The sequence below is a fragment of the Vipera ursinii genome (assembly GCF_947247035.1).
Source record: "Vipera ursinii genome assembly, chromosome: 8".
Taxonomy (NCBI): Eukaryota; Metazoa; Chordata; class Lepidosauria; order Squamata; family Viperidae; genus Vipera; species Vipera ursinii.
Genome location: NC_139519.1, coordinates 24,228,144 through 24,247,915, shown reverse-complemented (window position 1 = coordinate 24,247,915; position 19,772 = coordinate 24,228,144). Strand labels below are relative to the sequence as shown.

The 19,772-nt window shown below is 44.8% G+C and overlaps 2 protein-coding genes across 2 annotated transcripts; one reads left to right on the top strand and one right to left on the bottom strand.

The window, feature by feature from the left end:
- Positions 1–811: 811 nt before the first annotated feature.
- Positions 812–8,887, top strand: POU2AF1 (POU class 2 homeobox associating factor 1; the record flags this gene model as incomplete). The annotated part of the gene is made up of 5 exons (XM_083368901.1): positions 812–944; positions 4,513–4,643; positions 5,224–5,266; positions 5,369–5,640; positions 7,247–8,887. The coding sequence occupies 5 exons, from the start codon at positions 812–814 to the stop codon at positions 7,556–7,558; spliced, it is 891 nt and encodes a 296-aa protein (XP_083225027.1). The 3' UTR covers positions 7,559–8,887.
- Positions 8,888–15,434: 6,547 nt separating this feature from the next.
- POU2AF3 (POU class 2 homeobox associating factor 3) lies at positions 15,435–17,396 on the bottom strand (the record flags this gene model as incomplete). The annotated part of the gene is made up of 3 exons (XM_083368900.1): positions 15,435–15,719; positions 16,681–16,913; positions 17,375–17,396. 3 exons carry the CDS (start codon positions 17,394–17,396, stop codon positions 15,435–15,437), a joined length of 540 nt encoding a protein of 179 aa, XP_083225026.1.
- Positions 17,397–19,772: the final 2,376 nt, after the last annotated feature.

Genomic DNA, 19,772 nt, shown 5'->3' with positions numbered 1-19,772 from the left:
CCGATGTGTGCTTCCTGAGTCCTTCGCTGGCGGGTCTGGGGGGAGGCTCAGAACCCAGGTCTGAAAAACTCAAATGGTGATACCGAAAGACGAAACAGCAAGGTGGTTGATCATGCCTATCTCCGCTCAGGCACAGACACCTGGGGGGGGGGGACACCAAAATTCAAAAACCCCATGGGGATAAGATGAGTTAACTGAAACTTTGCACACCAGCTGCTCACTGATGACAAGGCTAGCAGGATTTTCAAAACTTGTTTTTTTAAAATAATCATCAGTCTGAACGTGGGTTACCAGGGCAAGGAGAACTTCACAAGAATGAGGCCAGGTCAGTTCACATCTATGTGATTATCCACTTTGCTTCAAGAAAGCAAAGAATCCTTTTCACTGAGAAAGCCAGAGCCGTGGGTCAATTTCGCAACTGTGGGTGCCCTCCTGTGAACAGGACTTGACAAGCTCTGAGATCTGCAATATTGACACTGCCAGGGCATCGGACAGGGTGTCAAATTAAGGGCCTCGGGCTTACTAATGAGGCGATAGGACAGTTGTCAAGCAAATAAATAAACCTGATCTTTGGCCTGTTGACTTAGCTCTGAGTTGGCAACATCAATGCTGTGAGGCAGGAGGTGTTTCCCACAGATTCAGCCTGTTACCCGACCTCACACTTGCCAACTAGGGAGAAGGTCTAGGGAGGTCAGAGAGAGATTCATTGCCCAGGTGTCCTTCTAAGATGGAGCTTTTGAGATACCCCAGGATAACTCTTCTATCTGTGGGATGGGCATCCAAGACAATCAGCTCTCAACAGCAACTAGCTATGACGGCAAAACAGAACCTCGAGTTTCAGATTGTGGAGCCTCTAGATTCAGGGGTGGTGCGGAAAGAGAAGCAATGGCAAAAGCAATGGCCTTCAAGCCATGCACGTGATCTGCTGGGAAACGTGATTGGAAGTAGGTGCTGGATTGGAGAGAACTTAGTGTGGAATCAGCATCCACGGGATGGATCTAATATGGATGTTCTTCAGATGTTCTTCAAAACAGCTTCCAAGTAGGTCCAAGAAGAGAGTGTTCTCCCTCCTGATGTTGCATGGGTTTCTCTCTGTTGCCATCTTTGCATTTATGCTATCAAGCTTCCTCTTAAAATTAGCCCTAGCCATAACTGCTCCACCTTTCCAGTTGGCTCTGAAAAAGGAAGGAAGAAGTGATAAGCTGGGGAAGGTGGCTGGTCAACAGCTGTTTCCTCCAACTACTTGCCATCAATACTTTGCTATCTTCTAGTTCACTCAAGCTTTTCTTCCTGATACTTTGCTCTAGTGTTTGCCTGTTCCCTGTCATGTTTACCTCCAGTTTGTCTGGCTTGCTCTGGCGTGCTGGTTCCCAGACCTGAGAACGGTTTCATCTCTTGGGCTTCCTTCTGCTATTTTCCATTTCTCCCCTCCTATGACCCCATGGCTCCTTGCTTGTCTACTCCACTTCTCTGGGCCATGTTCCTTTTATCAGATATAGGAATAATGTCCCAATCCATCTTGTAAACATGATTAACATGATTTAATAGTTTTGCTCACGGCAATGATTGGGCCATGCTGAGCTGAGTTGGACTTTCAGTGACTTCCTTGTATGCAGCAATGCCATTTTCCTGACAACAATCCCACAGTAATTTGCTCTTCTTCTTCAGAGATTCTGAAGAGTCCTCCAATCTCCTGAGGATGTCCCTTCCAACTTTTTAACATTTCCATCTGGCATTGTCCACCGCCTAATCTGGGGTCAGAAGGTGACATCAAGTCATAAAGTAATTCATTTGGCCTTGGGCTGACCATGCTGAGGAACTAAGTGAATTGTTATTTTTTTTTCAATATACAGCGATTAAATAAACCATGGTTTTGTATATTTTATGAATCCAGCTAATACTTACCAACATCTTAACCTTGGGTGGCAGCAGAGCCCTGTGTGTTTCTGTGTTCATCAGAGGTATCCACAATGTAGGGTCCATATAAGTGAAGGGTGATGTCATGATTGGAGTCCACCAAACCGTGTTGTTCTTCAGTAGTTCTAGAGGGTTAAAATGAGCTCCAGGGGTCTTCCCCCTCCTGAGTTGACCAGTAAGGGACTCAGTTTCAGACAAGAGCCATTCAGGTAAGTCCTCCATCTTCTTCACTGAGGAGGGATCTTTGTATATCCTCTGAAAATGTAACTCCAAGGCTTCCGGAAGTATATAATATATAATATAATAATATAATAATATAATATAATATAAAGTTGGAAGGGACCTTGGAGGTCATCTAGTCCAACCCCCTGCTCAGGCAGGAAACCCTATACCATTTCAGGCAAATGGCTGTCCAGTCTCTTCTTAAAAACCTCCAGTGTTGGAGCATTCACAACTTCTGGAGGCAGGTTGTTCCACTGGTTAATTGTTCTAACTGTCAGGAAGTTTCTCCTTAGTTCTAGGTTGCTTCTCTCCTTGACTAGTTTCCATCCGTTGCTTCTTGTCCTGCTTTCAGGTGCTTTGGAGAATAGCTTGATTCCCTCTTCTTTGGGGTAGCCCCTGAGATATTGGAACACTGCTATATATATGCTGCTATATATATATATATATATGGTCAAATAAGGTGGTGTGTGTGATGGTGCAATTGAAGCACCAGCTTTTTTTGTGGGTGATGGACTATCACGGATACCTCCTGGATAATCTGGGTGCTTACACGAAATCCTGAGGGATGCAAGTATCTTGATTCCAAAATATGGTAGGTATGAGCTCCTGACCTATAGAATGTTGCTTCAGTCCACCAGAAAGGGAGCTTTTGATGGTATTTTTCCTTTGATCTTCTTGAAGAGAAGACAAATTGCAGTGTGGGCTTCCTTGCAAGTGAGTAGTAGCTTTGTCAGAACTAAAGATGTGCAGGACTTTGTATAGAGCATTTAGAACATCTTTTAGAAATGTAACTTCCCCAAAGAATCTTCATAGTTTGGGGGTGTTCCCATCAGCAATCTATAATTCCTAGGTGCCTCTGGGAAGAAGGATTGATGGCTCACCTAGCTGTGAAAGGCTATAATTTTGAAATGTCCCAACACCTATTTAAAAAAGGCTCAACAATTTCCTGAATAAGTTGGCTCCATGGGCAAATTTAAGAAACCTTGCTTGTGTATTTTTTTTTGTTTGATATGGACAATGTGTGGGAAGGTGTGAGAAAGCATTTTACGCAATTCCTTTAAAAAAATTTTTTTTTATTGTTTTAGTTGGGAGCCAAGATCTCCAATTGGCTGGCTAATAAAACACTCGGATTAAGTTTTACGATACTCATTTTTTGCGAGTCTGTGAGAGTGTGTGTGTACTTGTTTCTTTATCAAGCAAACGTTTGCTTTTCAAGGGCTTCTACAAACAGAGAAAGATTTCCATTGTAACTTCTCAAAAGCTTATTATTTTAATGTTATTGTGGTGCAATTATATTGGAGAACCAAGGGGGGAGGAGGGGGGAGGGAAAAGGAACACAACTGTTTGCTTTCATTTGCACAGCAAAAAAAAAAAAACCCCAAAAACCAACAATGATAGGTTGTCACCTGCCAAAGTCTTGGGTGTAAAGTCCGAACTGAGCTTCAAACAGAGTCAGCCGTGCAAAGCCTCTTATGATGACAGTTGCTCTTTCCAAAGGGAAGTTGGCTTAAAGAGCAATGGCTAAGATTGGTGTGAAATAAGTCCCTTTAGAAAACAATTTAGAAGGAACTTAGCGATGCCAATGGAAAGTTGGCACCTTTCACTAAAGGTTTTACCGTTCTCTGCTCCTTGGAAAGGTGGGGACTGCGAAGTCCATGGTGGCCTCCGAGCTTGGTTGTTTTCTTGCAGATGTTTCATTACCCGACTGGGTAACATCATCCGTGCCGTAGAATGGATTAGTCAATAAATTAAATCACACACTCTCCGATTTTAAAGAGAGAGAGAGATGGCTCGAGTAACTTGGCTTCTTGTCTAGAAATTTACATGATCTGGGAATGTCAAGGTAATTACACCATGCCTGGCATAATACCACATTCCTCATAACGGGAAGGTTGTCCAAAGATTTAAGGTTGGTTTTTAAAGAATTTACCTCCAGATAATTATTTATAGCTTGTTTTTGTTTTTTTAAAAAATAAAATACAGAATCAGCCTCCCCTCCCCTGATCCTGGAAAGCCTTGTTTGCGTTGTAATTCCCAGGCTGTTATTTATTGATTTATTGATTCAGTTTCTACAGTCACCTGTCTCTCGCAAGGGACTCAATTAAACCAATTAAAAACACAACAATAATCAAAAATTCCCAGAGGATGCCCTGGAGGCTCTGCACAAGCCTTGCAAACAGTCACGCTGTTCCCTAGTGCAGTGTTTTTCAAATCTGGCAAGATTTGGACTTCATGTGGACTTCATGGGTGGCTGGGGAATCCTGGGAGTTGAAGTCCACCCTTTTTACCCTTGCCAGGTTTGAAAAACACTGATTTAAAGGGAGCGTCTTTGCAGTACTAAAGAGGGGAATAACGCTGGCAATATTTTTCTAGCTTCTGCAGCTGAGCAGCCCCTGCCGTCCCGCCCCTACCAAGGCGTCCGAGTTAAAGAGCCGGTAAAAGAGTTGCTGAAGAGGAAACGGGGCAGCGCTCAAAATGCCAAAGTGGCTCCTGAAGGCATGGCGGTAAGAGACAGCCAGGTAGAAGGGTGGACATATTGCTATTGACCGTTTCATCCTTGCCCTTCCACAATCACTCCTGGGACAGGATCCCCCAGGCTTGTCACGAGCCACTTCCCGTTAGAGCAGTGTTTCTCAAGCTTGTCAACTTTTAGATGTGTGGACTTCGACTCCCAGATTCCCTCAACCACCATGGTTTAAGATGTGTGGACTTCAACTCCCAGAATCCCCCAACCACTGTGCCTTAAGATGTGTGGACTTTGTCCACACAGCTTCAAGTGACCAATTTTGAAAAAAACAACAACCCTGCTTTAGAATGATGAGCAACTTCCTCTGGCTCTAACTGCCTCTGACATTAGAGCCAGATGTGGTCACATCAGTAACAGCGATGAAAAGTAGTTGTGGGCCAAGGTGTGAACATTTGGGAGTTTTCCACCCTCCTCAAACACATGCCTTCCCCCCCCCCCGACTTTAATCTTGACATGGAGTTGCCGTTTGAGCATTACCGATAGTTTCCCAGTCAGCCTCTGAGTAATTCTTGTGGTTTAGCTCTCTTAAATAATACCAACCTCTGATTTTCCTTTAGGTGTTTTTCCCTCACCAGTCGCTTCCATCCTACTCACCCACTGGTAAGAATTTCAGAATTTGGGAAGCCTTTCTCCTCCCCTCAAAAAAGCATATCTTTTCTCATTCTCCATCTTCACCTTTTCCATGTCTCTCTTTTTGTGAAGGTCAAGTTTACTCCGAGACAGATGTGGTCACCTCTTCGCTGCCCCTGATGGAGGAAGGAGCCCTTTATTCAGGGTGGTTGAGTCAGCCACCCCCGGCCACTTTGCAGCCTCTGACACAGTGGACCACGTCCCCGGATTATGTGTCTCACGAAGCGGTCAGCTGTCCTTACACGGCGGACATGTTTGTTCAGCCGGTCTGCCCCAGTTACACACTTGTGGGGACCTCCTCGGTGCTGACCTACACCTCCCAGCCACTGATCACAAACTTTGGGGTGAGTTTGATATGGGACCCTCCATATCACCATTGGCTTCTTCTCCACTAAGGGGTGGGAGGTAGGGTGGAAATCTTCTCTTTGTGCATCATGGATGTGGTGACCCAAAACCACATAAGGACTTTCATAGCAATAGCAATAGTACTTAGACTTATATACCGTTTCACAGAGAGGTTTACAGAGTCAGCATTATCAAACTCCTGGCTGGGGGCAGTGAGTTAGCCTGCAATACTGCCTTCTAACCACTGCGCCATCACTGCTCCACAGAGCAAGGCTTACTTGAAGTCAGGTGAGATGACCCCCCTATTGGTTGTGTTATTCCCTGATGGAGATGTGCAATTGTGACATTGTTCTGTTTCTGCCATGGGATATGTGAAGGGGGGAAATGCCAGCACAGGGCACCAAAGAAGGTTTTGGAAGTAGCAACACACTCCTTCATTGTTCTTCCATTAGAGGGGATTCCAAATTCTGTTATTCTGTTATTTGCAATTCAACTGCTCAGAGGTTTGCCTCAAGAAAAATTGCACACGGTCTGATAGCCTCTCTGCTTTTGTCAATACTGCAACTAGGTCAAATACCAGCAAGGGGAATTAATTATCCTGGGGTGTGAAACACCCCTAAGAAATATGCAATGAACATTCTGCAAAGCTTTGAGCAGCTGGTAAATATTTGACATCAAAATTCTTAGAGGACCATCGTGAGTACGATGTTTTTGGATGCAAATTTTCTTCGCTTCAGATTGTAGCCCAGGTGGTGACCAAAGGAAGAGGGTCTGGGTGAGAAAGTAAAGCATCCTTCAGTGATTATTGTTTGCAGCTCAGAGGAAAAAACACCCAAAAGAATGGGAAAGAGAGGTCACACAATTGTCCAGTTTCTGCCCTGGGTGGGCCTGAACAAAGAGCTTCGCGGTTCCAAACTGCAACTTGGGCACTGATTGCAATTAAAGACTGCCATAAATTGCATTGTTCTGTCTCGGGACTCAGAATATTGAATATCACATTTGAATATCTGCAGGGAGAACCTGGATGACATATTTCAAGTTTTGTCCTCGTTAATCACCACGATAGTTCTGCTGTCTTCTGCAGCTGGTTCTCAAATGAAACTCCTTGCCCTTTCCTTTGATAGATTTTGGGTGTTCAAGGTTAAAAGACACAATCATATAAAAGGGGGCTTAACCTCTGTATTTTCTGGGCTCCCAGCCAATGCCCCAGAATCATCTTCCTGCCTCGATAGGTTCTCCATTCATTCAGTGAGTCTTGCCACTGAATTGTGTGAAGAATGAAAGGTCCTTGGTGCTCTCTGAGCTTCGTTATTTTCTTGCAGACATTTCATTACCCAGCAAGGTAACATCACCAGGGCAAGCCACTAGCATACAGACAAAGACCAAACTCTACTCCTTTCTAGCACTGATGGCACTACCTAACATGGGTAATGAAGGGTCTTCAAGAAAACAACCAGGTTCAGGAGCACTAACCATCCCACAGTCTATCTCTTCCTTCTCCTTTCCTCTTTCTTCTCTCTCCCCCTCCTCCTCCTCCTCCTCCCCCTTGCAGCTCCCCCTTCTAGCATGTTGTTAGCTAAAGAGTGTGTTTTATTTGTCCCTTAGGCTCGGTCGGCCTCAAGCCCAGCTGTGGTGCCTCATCTGGATGCGATTGACCAGCAGGCTCCCCTGAGTTACTTCCCCTGGACTCAGCCTATCCCAACTTTACCAGCCACTTCCCTGCAATACCAGCCGGCTTCGATGGCCCTCTCTGCCCCCCAGTTTGTCCCCCTTCCCATTTCAGGAGTTGATCCACTCCCCCAAGCATTAGAAGATACCAGGAAGGAGATGCCTCCTCTGACGCTTGAGAAACTTCTGCAGGATGACACAAATGACACCTATGATTTAAACAACAACCTGCCAGTTGAAGGACTCTGAGACTGGATTCTTAGCTGAGAGAGCTTCTCCTCCCTTTCTCCTCCCCTCCCTCCCTCCCTCCCTCCCTTCCTTCTCTCTCTATCTTTCACTGTCCTTTCTAGGTGATCCTCAGCTTCTCTTGCTTTCTTTTTCAAAGTTTCAGAAACATGGGATAGAAACACCAGGATCTGTTTCGGAAAAGAAGCTGCAATTTTGAATCTTTGCAACCAGAACTTTGCAACTAGAAACAGCCTTCTTCCTTCTTGGACAACTGCACTGTGGGAATGACAAAACCTGCCTCAAGAATGTGGTCCCCAATTCCTTTTGAGATGACTGTGCAGATCTTTTGAGCCCAGTGGTCAAAAATTGGCAAACGAATTCCTCCCCCATAGTCATAGCAACAAGAACAGACAATATTTTGGGGAAAAGCTAATATTACTGTAAAAGTGAAGAGTCCATTGAAGCAGGGTTGAGTCCTGGAACGAGTTTGACATTTTGTGTAACCAATTGTTTCTCAACACTGGAGATCTGGCATCTCTTGGCGGTCTCCACCCAACTCTTAACCACTTTAAAACAACTGATCTCGTGATGGTGGCCAATGTCTGTAGCTCAGGTGGAAGATGAGGGTGGAGGGTCATTCCTGAAGCTTGTGGGCTGATTTCCACCCGGCTAGGACCCATCACAAGACCCTCACTTGATGCAATCCACACCTGACCCATCAGAAGACCCTCATCTGACACGACTTCCCTATTGACCACACAAAGCCCTTATAAACAGAGGAACACTGAGACTGGCATCCCCCAAACTCCGCTGAAGATGTTACCTAGCCTGGTAATGAAACATTTGGAAATCAACCCACAAGCTCGGAGAACGAACCTTCAGCCACACAACTGATCCTCCCACAGCCCATTTAGTACCAGGAAGGTCCATGGCCCTTCATTTTTCACGAACAGCTCCTTAGCCATGAAATATTGCATGTCTCTCCTGCAAAGAGGTCCCTTCTATCTCAGTGGGCTTGGAAACAAAGAAGATCAATAAAATGCAGACAGCTTCTGCAGCCCCACAGGTGGGACTTCAAGTTCTTGCAGGGGCAGAAGCCTGGAGGGATTGCAGACAGGACAACCAAAAGCCCAGATTCTTCTTTCCATACCTCTAAACCAAATTGTTGCTGAGCAATTAAGAAGCCCTTGCTTGGTTAGAGGTTATGGATTCCATGGCACGGAGTTCAGTTTTCCCCCTTAGAAACCCAAAACAGCTCAGTGGAAGGAAGCTGGTTTATGCTGTGGCAACTCCCCACTTTGAATTATGGCATTTTTCTACCTTTGGGAAAAAAAGATAGATCTTGGCGTTCTTATCTCTTCTTCTGTTTACTTTGAATGTTTGATATTTAGTTTTCAGGACAGTAAGGAAGATACCACGGCCTTTTGTGTTTGTGCATGGGTAAATATATCCATAGACATTTACACAGAACGCATCAATTAGGATCCAATGTGTCTGGGTTTCTAACGTTATTGAAAATCTGGGCTGTGTCCACTTGGTGTGGAGTAAAACACAAGGAGGGAGGAGGAGGAGAAGAAGGATGGGGAGGAGGAGGAGGAGGAGGAGGAGGAGAAGGAGAAGGAGAAGAAGCTCATTCTGTTATTCTGAGGAGGAGGAGGAGGAGGAGGAGGAGGAGGAGGAGGAGGAGGAGGAGGAGGAGGAGGAGGAGGAGAAAAGGAGAAGCATCATCTGCAGAAAAACCTGAGGTCATGGCTGCTAAAGCTACCAGCTGCCCAGAAGCTTGTAGTCTGCTTCTAGTAGCTCTACTCAACTCCGCTGTCCTTCTCTGGCCAGGCCAGGTGTTCATTTCAAGTAATCTTTTCCAGGATTGTAAAATGGGCAGAGACCTTATTCCTTCCCCCATCCCCCAAGCACTAGACCAGTATTTCTGTCCCCATAAGTCCAAGTGGACAAGCCCCATCTTGGTGGCTGTAGGAAGGTGGGGGTTGAGATATGGGCTTGCAGATAAGCAGCGTTGCCCAATGCCAGAGAGGGCCCGACCAAGCCGAATCCCGCCAAAGGAAGAAAAGCATTCAGCAAAGGCTCTGGGTTCATTTCCCTGTTGACATTCCAAGCTTTCAATCTCTTGAGTTTTTTTTTTAATCGTGTGTACAATACAACAGCCTGGGCAGGAGCTGTGTTTGCAGAACCCCAGAGCCCAGCAGAGCAGGCTCGTAAAGAAAAGAAAGGCTTAAGATTCTTCCTACCCCCACACTTTTTTTTGGAGGGGGTGGGCTTGGATTTCAGCCCAGACACACACACAATTGGCTCTTTGATTACAGGGGGAATTTGAGCGGTGGTAAAGGAAGGCCTGGCTGTCATTTGTCAGAGAAAGAAACATGGCATCAGAGACGCTGAATGGCAACTGTCAGATCCATCCTGCAGAACGGCATCCGACTGAGCCCGTGTGGCTGGGCACCAGTAACCCTGTTCAAGGCTGGAGGTTAAAACATATGAAGAACGGTTGCAGAAATTGAGCGTGTCTAGTTTAATGAAAAGAAAGATGAGGGATGACATGATATCAGTCTTCCAATATCTAAGGCCAGGGTCTGCAACCTTGATAAATTCCTCAGCCAGAATAGCTGGCTGAGGAATTCTGGCAGCTGAAGTCCACAAGCCTTAAAGTTGACAAGGTTGCAGACCCTTGATCTAAGGATTGCCACAAAAAAGAGGGAGTCAAGCTGATCTCCAAAGCCCCTGAAGGCAAAATGAGAAGCAACAGATGGAAACTCATCAAGGAGAGAAGCAACCTGAAACTAAGGAGAAATTTCCTGACAGGGAGCACAATCATTCAGTGGAACTTCAGAAGTTTGTTTGCTGTGAGTTGTTTAACAACCGCATCAAAAATTTTTTGTAATATTGGGCACCACTCAACCATTGCCTTCCTTTGCAACGGAGGTTCCAGCCCCAATTGTGATTGTAAGTCAAGGATTACCTGTAGTAAGAGAGTACTTCCTAGAAGTAGGCCGGAGAAGTTAGGAAGAATCAACTACAAGGAGTGCTCGGCTTGCAACAGTTGTTTTCGTGACTGTTCGAAGTTACAACGGCACTGGAAAAAGTAATTTATGACCATTTTTCACACTTTGTGACTGTTGCAGCTTCCCTAGGGTCCCGTGATCAAAATTCAGACACTTGGCGATTGGTTCCTATTTATGACCATTGCAAATGGGGCAAAGCTCACTTAACAACAGAAATTTGGGGCTCAATCGTGGTCGTAAGGTGAGGACTACCATTACACGTCAGCTCTCCCATCCAGCTTTTGCCTGGGGTTCAACCACAACCTGGCCACCTTTTTTTGAAGATTTGCAGACTTTCACCTTTTGCAAATATTCGTTCCTGCTGAAGACAAGCCAACAGCCTTGCCTTTAACTGCTGGGCAAATACCAGAGCTAATCAGAGCCATTCAAAACAAAACAAAACTCTGGACTTAAAAGTATTTAAATATTTACTGGATTCCACCGGACTCAAAAAGTCCAGCAGTATTAAGTGGGAGAGAAGTGACTTAGGAAAGCAAAATATTTTTTGGGGGGAAAAATACCCTTCTCTTTACCTAAGTCACATTTTGTAAGAGATTAAACTTAAAAAGACAGCAACAAATCTCCCGTGGGCATTTTTTTGAAAAGTTTGTCTTGCAAATCTTCCCCTTGACATTTGCAGTTAACCGTTGACCTTGAGGTCTCAGGAATGTGTGTGCTACCCCTGACCTTGCTTAATAGCTTGCTTAATGTCCAGGTTGTCTGTGGATGACAGCTATCAATTATTCCCTTCAGAGATGTTTATTTTCCCCCTCTCTCACACACCCATCCACATGCACACACATTTTGGGGGCCAAAGCATGGGACAATTACTCATCTGCCTCTGTCTGCCTCTGCTTCTGATTATCTCCCTGGCTTTCTGATTGCACCGATAGGATCGCCTGAAAATTGCAGTTTTATCTCAGCTGGCATCCCTGCAGCACTCATTCCCCTTCAAGGAAAAGATATCTTTTGCTTTTCTCCTTCAAGCAGAAGGATTGGGGTCATTTCTGAAGACACAGCTGACCTTCAGAGCATTCCCTGGGGCAGCATTTTTGCTCTGCAGACACCAGAAAGAATGACCAGGAGGAGGCCTGCAATGTGCTGTGTCCTCATGACACAACTGGGGCTGGTTGAGCCTCGGCTTTCTCCTTCGCAGGGTTTGTAAATCAGGGATCAAATTTCCATAAATATGGTCTCCTATTAAAGTTATGGCACACATGTTGGTGGGCAGGATTAGCTGGAGATGAAAGGAGCAAACATTTTAATTTCACAAGGCTTCACCACTTTAGTTCCATGTCCTTCAAGATAGGATTCAGAATGGACATCAGACCCAGGTCTAGAGACCTGCAACTCAAAGGACCACAAATTCAAGGTTATATTTATTAAAAATGAAAACAGCAGAAGTCCCATCCTTCTCCATCCAGATCTGTTCAAATTCAAGGGGCTAGGGAAACAGGAAAGAATTTGGAGGAAAAACAAAAGGGGGCACGAGGACGTGTTGGAAGCTGGTGGTCGTGAATGGCAGAAGAAGATAGCATGCACCAGAGGTTCCTCGATTTTAACAATATTTCTGATCACTGTTATAGGGAGTGATCATTGGTTACCCTCCTCTGTTCTTTGTAAGTTTCAGCCATCCTGAATGTACTCACTAAAGGTGAAAGGGCGCCCTATGCTTTACAACCAGGTAAACAGTGGGAGCCATTTCTTGAGGTCAACCTTTCTATAGATGGGAAGGACCTTCTCTGTGTAACCTCCCCATATGACAACACTGCATTCCTAGTGGAATGGGGGCTTTACAAGACTTCAGCTGCTCTGAATTAGGAGTCAGGCTGGTGCTGGGTGTAGGCAAAGAAAAGACTCATAAAGATTATCTGTCTCTTAAGGTGCGGCCTTTAGGGCAGCAGCCGGGGACCGAGGCATCCATTGCTCCAGGTGGGTTGCAGGTGGCCCAACACCTGGGACTGCCAGATGGAGAGGAAAGGGTGGCTGGCCCCCAGCTGCTCCCCTGGGGCGCAAATAACCTTATTAGGGAGAAGGGAGTTATTTTAAAAGGCAATTAATGCCTCATTCCTTTATAGTACAGTTGGATATTCCCTGTGTATGTATATGTATATGTATATGTATATGTATATGTATATGTATATGTGTGTGTATATGCATATGCATATGTGTGTGTATATTTCAGGTAGGAAACCCTACATCATTTCAGACAAATGGCTGTCCAGTCTCTTCTTAAAAAACTCCAGTGATGGAGCACCCACGATTCTGGTGGCAAGCTGTTCACTGGTTGATTGTTCTCACTGTCAGGAAATTTCTCCTTAATTCTAGGTTGCTTCTCTCCTGGATTAGTTTCCTCCATTGCTCCTTGGTCCATCATTGTCAAAACTGAGAAACTCTGCCTTGGTCAGTCATTTGACCAAGTGCTACTCTAGTGCCTTTGATCTGTCTGAGGTGTTCCCCATACGCTGCTTTGTTTAGCCATAGTTTATGACTAGAAACCACAATAGTCTACACCATGTTTGAACATTAAACACTGGCTTACACAATCTAATTTGGCAAGTTGAGTGTGACTGTGTGAAGGTGCTATGTTAAATTTGGTTAGTTTTAACTCCGGTGGGTCAGTAACCAGGCGAAGCAGGTTGCGTGAATGGAGAAGGGAATGTGGCCAGTTGTGGGCCAGCCAAAATTGGTGACAAAAAGGATTTTTCTACTGTCTCTCCCTACATATAAGCCACATTCCTGGCTGTGAAATTAGTTTTGGTTCGGGAATATTTGTGACTTCTTTGATTGGGCTGGTCCTTCTGGGAATAAAGAAAGAAATGAGTGAAGATGCTTAACAAGACTTTCGAAATCACTTTTTGTCAGGCTCAGGACATCCTTCCCCACGTTGTGATCCCCTCTTGTGCGTATTGCACTTCGGTTTCTGCCTGGCAAAGCTGCTTGAGGAAGGAGCGCCTCGGTGGCGCCAACAGAGATGGTAGCGAAACGGGGAAACAGATTTTAAAAGCTCCTATTGAAGAGCTGGAACAAAATTGTAGTCTTTGTCCAATATCCACCAGGAGTCACTGTTCTGCAGCCAGTGTTTTACAAAAAATGCACTGGGAAATAAAATATGCTATTTCCCCACCCCCTCCCAAGGCATGTGAGAATAGATGCTGGCACAGAAACGCATGTCAGAAGCTCGCTTTGTCTTTGAATACAGCAGAGGGAATAAATGTGATAAAGAGAAGCGGCTATCACTGTCCTATCATCTCACCTTGCACTGTCATAAAATCACAGCGGCACCAAAATCAAACCCTCACAATCATGTTGAAGGATCAGGAATTTTGAGTGGATTTTTTAGCTGAGAAATCCCAGCTTGCTGCAGAGCAAATAAGGCAGAACATGGAAAATTCCCCAGATCAACTCGTAGCTCTGCCACTGATTTTTTTAAAAATTATTTTTGTTACCACTCCTACCTCCTTTTCCTCCAAAGAGTGAATGCTGATGGTCCTGGACTTACAATCCACGACGGAGCCCAACATTTCTGTTGCAAAGTGAGACAGTTGTTAAATGAGTTTTGCCCCCTTTTACCACTGTTCTTGCCAGAGTTGTTAAATGAATGGCTGCAGCCGTTAAGTTAGTAATAGGGCACTTAACCTTTTTTTGTCTTTCAAAGTGCTGTTTTGGAGTTCTTTTTTTTAAAAAAAAAATATTTTTACTGAACGTTTTCATAACAGTTTATTAAAGGAAAGTAAATAGTAAAGTTACAAATTGAACTCATAAAGAAGGAAAAGATGAAAAAAGAGAAAACAGATCAAATAAAACACACGTCTTCATTTAATGAAATCTTAAAACATGCACATTGATTAGTTGAGAGCAGAAACATTGGCATGGGGTTCATAAGTTTGTTTACTTCCTTCAGGAAACATGACAAAAAAAAACCACCCTAAGGTGAATTCAACTTAGATGATTATCACTTCGCTGGAAAAATATACATACTTATTTGAACAGAGTGCAAGAATATACATGTTGCTTTTATGAGAGTGATCAAGTCAGGCACTGAGCATTTTGTTGGTAGAGGCATGCAAGCTTCCAGATCTCACAGAATTCTTCAATAGGGAGCAATGAAATTTTCAGGGCTGGCAATTTTAAACATACAAATAGTCCCCAGTGAATTTTCTCTCTATGGGTAAATATTATGCTATTGTTGCTTCACACTCTGAAATCTTGCAGCAGTTATTTCTAGAGGATTAACTTTGTGGGGGGTAAAAGAAAAATCACAACTGATGTATTGATTGTTCTTTAAAGTGCATTCGTAGCCCTTGGAAATGTGGCTCATATGGGCTTCCATTGATGGCATGGCAAACACCAGAATGGAGAAAATTGTCAAATAAGATGGTATTGGAAGGGCCAGGGTCGAAGTGCAGAGCGCCACAAATTACACAAAATAAGAGGCAGTTTGCAGAAATCAATTTCTCTTGGTACAGAATTTGGATATTTCATGGCAAATCTTAGTGGAGACAGGTTGTTTTAGCCCAAATCATGGTTTAGAGGGATCCCTCACTTTCTACTCAAACCATTGATGAATTCCAGAAACCTCTACATCGGGGTCTCCAACCGTGGCCGCTTGAAGACTTGTGGACTTCAACTCCCATGGCTGGCTGGGGAATTCTGGGAGTTGAAGTCCAGAAGTCTTCAAGTGGCCACGGTTGGAGACCCCTGCCCTAAAGCTTGCATCCTGCCCTTTCCACGTTGGTTGACCTGAGAAAGGTATCATTTGGAGCCCTTGGCAAACCCACAATGGGGGACCTGAGTCCAGAGAACTCCTGCATTCACAAGTGCCGATGGCCGTCGCTAGGCTAACTGTAGCACAGATCCCAACTCCTATCCTTCCAGAAGTCATCTGTCACGGAGACCGAAGGGGCATAGTCTTTGCAATCCAGGGTGGCGTAGGGAAAGAATTCGGAGGCTCGAAAAGTGTCCAAGTGCTGGGAACCGCACGGGGTGCAGTAGCACGTCGGTAGGCCGGAGGTGTGTGGGATGTGGTTCTCTGGCTGGCAGGTGTGTTCCTCTGGGGGCGAATACATGCAACTCCTGCCATCCAGAGCCGGGCAGCTGTAGCCGAGTGGGGTGAAAGGAGGTATCTGAGATGGGGAATAGCTGTAATCGAAGGCGCCAGAGGGATCAGGAGCCTCAGGGGACCCGGAATCCTAAAATAATAATAATAATAATAATAATAATAATAATAATAATAATAATAATAATAATAATAATAATAATAATAATAATTTTATTTGTATACCGCCCTTCTCCCGAAGGACTCAGGGCAGTGAACAGGGCAAACATATAAAAGTACAGGAATACAAAAACTAAAAAAGAATTAAACAAGATGCCCAAGTTAAAACAGTAGATTAAAATACATTTAAAATAGCAATAAAAACCTAAACCCATCCCCCATCAGGCCAGGCCGGCTTGTTCGAATGAGAAAACAAGGATGAAGCACCCGGTCTTCCATCTGCAAATTTCATTCTGGGTTCACAGGACGATCATAGGCATGTTTGCTCAGAAGTAAGTACGTAAGAAGTAAGAAATCGTGGGTGCTTCATCACTGGAGGTTTTAAAGAAGAGGCTAGACAGTCACTTGTCTGAGATGGTATAGGTTCTCATGCTTGAGCAAGGGGCTGGACTAGAAGACCTCCAGGGTCCCTTCCAGCTCTACTCTATTCTAAAGCTGGGTCCATAGGACTCCGGGAAGAGTGCATGGGTGGGCTGGGGAATTCTGGGAGTTGAAGTCCACAGGTCTTCAAGTTCCCTCGGTTGGGTAACCCCATGGATAAAGCAAGAGAACGCAATCTGAGTCCCAAGACTGCACATCGTCCTCAAGCAGGAAGGGACAGGTTTGCAAAAATAAAACGGAGACACCTACAGATGGGTGAATTTGCTCTCTGTTGGCCAAGGGATTGCCTGCCGCTTCTCTCAACTGCATCAGTTCTCCCCTGCCCCTCTTTCAGACTCTTAGCCACCTGCCCCTCTTCTCTTGCATCAGAGCAGGTCTTTTCTCCTAGATCCAGATTTGGGAAGCTCCCCCTCCGAATCTGTAGATACCAGAAACTCAAGTACCAGGCAGGTGAGGGCTGGCTGGAAGCTCTCAGGTGAGCAGGGCAGATCGTCCTGTGTCAGGGCCAAGGGCACGTCCAGCAGTGGCTCAGCTTGAAGGCAAGAATCCACCAGCTGCTCCAAATAATGTGGGATTTCCTCGCAGGGGCTCCCGTTCTGGAGCTGCCAAGGTGGTAAACCGCCGGACAAGGAAGATTCAGGTGCCGTGTTGATGTAAGGAACTAAGAAAAGAAAACAAGGTGAGAGAACTCAGCTCTGCTGTAAAATAGAAGTTGGCAGAAACTTTAGCTAGCCTGGCCAGTAACAAACTGGAAACTCATCAAGGAGAGAAGCAACCTGGAACTAAGGAGAAACTTCCTAACAGTGAGGACAACTAACCAGTGGAACAACCTGCCTCCAGATGTTGTGAACACTCCAACACTGGAGGTTTTTAAGAAGAGACTGGACAGCCATTTGCCTGAAATGGTATAGGGTTTCCTGCCTGAGCCGGGGGTTGGACTAGATGACCTCCAAGTTCCCTTCCAACTTTGTTGTTGTTGTTGTTGTTGTTATTATTATTATTATTATTATTATTATTATTATTATTATTATTATTATTATTATTATTATTATTATTAAATATCCAGGAAAACATTGGCACAGCAAAAATGTGCGTTAAAAATAAAGGGGGTTCTCGACTTACGATCCACAATTGAGCCCAACATTTCTGTCGCTAAGTGAGACATTTGTTAAGTGAGTTTTGCCCCATTTTATGACCTTTCTAGCCCCGCTTGTTATGTGAATCCCTGCAGTGGTTCAGTTAGCGATCTGGTCATTAAGTGAATCTGACTTGCCCCATTGACTTGGTTTGCCAGAAGGTCGCAAAAGGGGATCACGTGACCCCGGGACATGGCGACCATCGTAAATATGAGTCAGTGGCCAAGCGTCCAAATGTTGACCTCGTGGCCGTGAGCGTGCTTCAACGGTCCTAAGTGCGAAAAAGGATCGTAAGTCTCTTTTTTCCAGTGCAGCTGTAACTTTGAATGGTCACTAAACAAACCGCGGTAAGTCAAGGACGTCTTGCCTGTATGCCTGACAAAATATTTCTCAGGATGCCACTGAAGGGCTGCAGCAGGGTTTGAAAATCCAAAAATTCAACAAGCCCATAGGATCTCCTACCTCAACTCTATTCGGACTGTATTTTTTCCTTCACGTTTCCGTTTTTCTCTGCTTGAGAGAATCAATTCCCCCCCTTATCCTGAGTTCCTCTAAAGAACTGACAATTTGCTCTTTAGACTTGCTCTCTTTTTAACTCAACTGCTCCTTTTCAGTTGGTCAAGATTTTTTTTATCCCTCGGCAGCTTAAAGATTGGGAGAAAAACGCCTGCGTTTCTGCCCCTGAAAAACCTATTACGTCAAGGAGAATTGTGTTGTGTTGATACGAGATATAAAAAGATAATAATAATAATAATAACAATAATAATTTTATTTGTATACCGTTCTTCTCCCGAAGGACTCGGGGCGGTGAACAGGGCAACATATAAAAGTACAAAGATACAAAAGTTAAAAAAGAATTAAACGAAATGCCCAAGCTAAAACATGAGTTTCTTTGGGATTTCTGGAAGAAAGAAAGAGAGAGAGGAATAACTGCAGGAGGGAAAAATTAAAGCAAGCGTGGCTGGTTGTAAGCAAACCCATCCCAAAATAAGTTAGCTTTGCAAGAAGAGGAAACGGAAATGAATCCAGCCGGTGTCTTTAAATCCACTCCACAAACTGAGCTGGATTTTTTTTTCTTTTTAAAGCTTGTTTGCTCCCACCAACCTTCTCCACCCAGCCTGGATGCTCATCTGCTGCCCAACGTGGATTGGCCATTCTCACAATTAAATGCCCCTGCCCAGCTGAAAGTCAGGATTCAAGAAGAAATGGGAAGGAATAGGTATAGAAAGCTCGGGGGGGGGGGGGGAAAGAAGGGACGTGTGTTTGTGGGTGGCTGTTTGTGCGTGCTGGGGAGAGGAGAAGGGGGCTGTTTTGTACCAACCTGTGCAAGGAGGGGAAAAAGCCTCACCAGCCTGGACGTTTCCGCTGCATTCTCCGAAAACCTGAGAATAAAAAAGGAACAAAGCAGAACAAATCTGGGGATGTTTCTCTCCAATAATAACACAGGGAAGGACTCGCCGCCCTCACCTGCTTCCTTCACCCCCTTACATGGCAGAGGTAAGTCCAGGATTCCTCTCCAAAAATGGAGAATCTTTTGAGATGCTGTAAGGCGATTAATGAAAGTTTTTCCTTCCTTGGGTGGATTTAATCTGGGGTCCTCTTCAGTGTTATTCCTCGGATAGATATAATTTAGGGATGCCTGCTCCCCCAAAGCTCTGCAACCTTTAAAGGTAATGGATCTTCCATTGTCTATAAAACCTGCATCCTGGGTGGGCAGTTTGTGAAAAGGAGGGACGGAAGGAAGGAAGGAAGGAAGGGAGGGAGGGAGGGAGGGAGGGAGGGAGGGAGGGAGGGAGGGAGGAAAGGAAATAGAGAAGGAGAAAGGAAAGGAAAGGAAAGGAAAGGAAAGGAAAGGAAAGGAAAGGAAAGGAAAGGAAAGGAAAGGAAAGGAAAGGAAAGGAAAGGAAAGGAAAGGCTAATGTATAAGTGAATCACATCTGGGCAAGATTTCTTATTTGCAGCTGGAGTCTTGAGAATTGACCACCTTCTTCTGCTTGCTCATCTCGTTAGCAGCTTCTTTTACACAACATGCAACAATGGAGGTTTCAAACTCCAGACCTATTTGAATCAAACGCGAGGGCCTTGTGCTCAGGAAACCCGAGAGGTAATTTTCAAAACCGTTTCTGCGCCTATAGAAATTTCTCTTGAAATGCTTGCAGTGCCCCTCACAAGAATGTTCCACCTTTGCTTTCCAGCTCCTGTCCTTGCCAAGGCTGAAGGCCAAGGTCAAAGGAGACACACAGAAGGAAACACCTTCCCAGATGGTGAGCAGATGAGGAAGATACTGGAGGAGACCAGAATTTCTGTCCCAGCCAAGGGTTGCACTAGATCAGAGTTTTTCAAACATGGCCCCTTTAAGATATGTGGACTTCAACTCCCAGAAT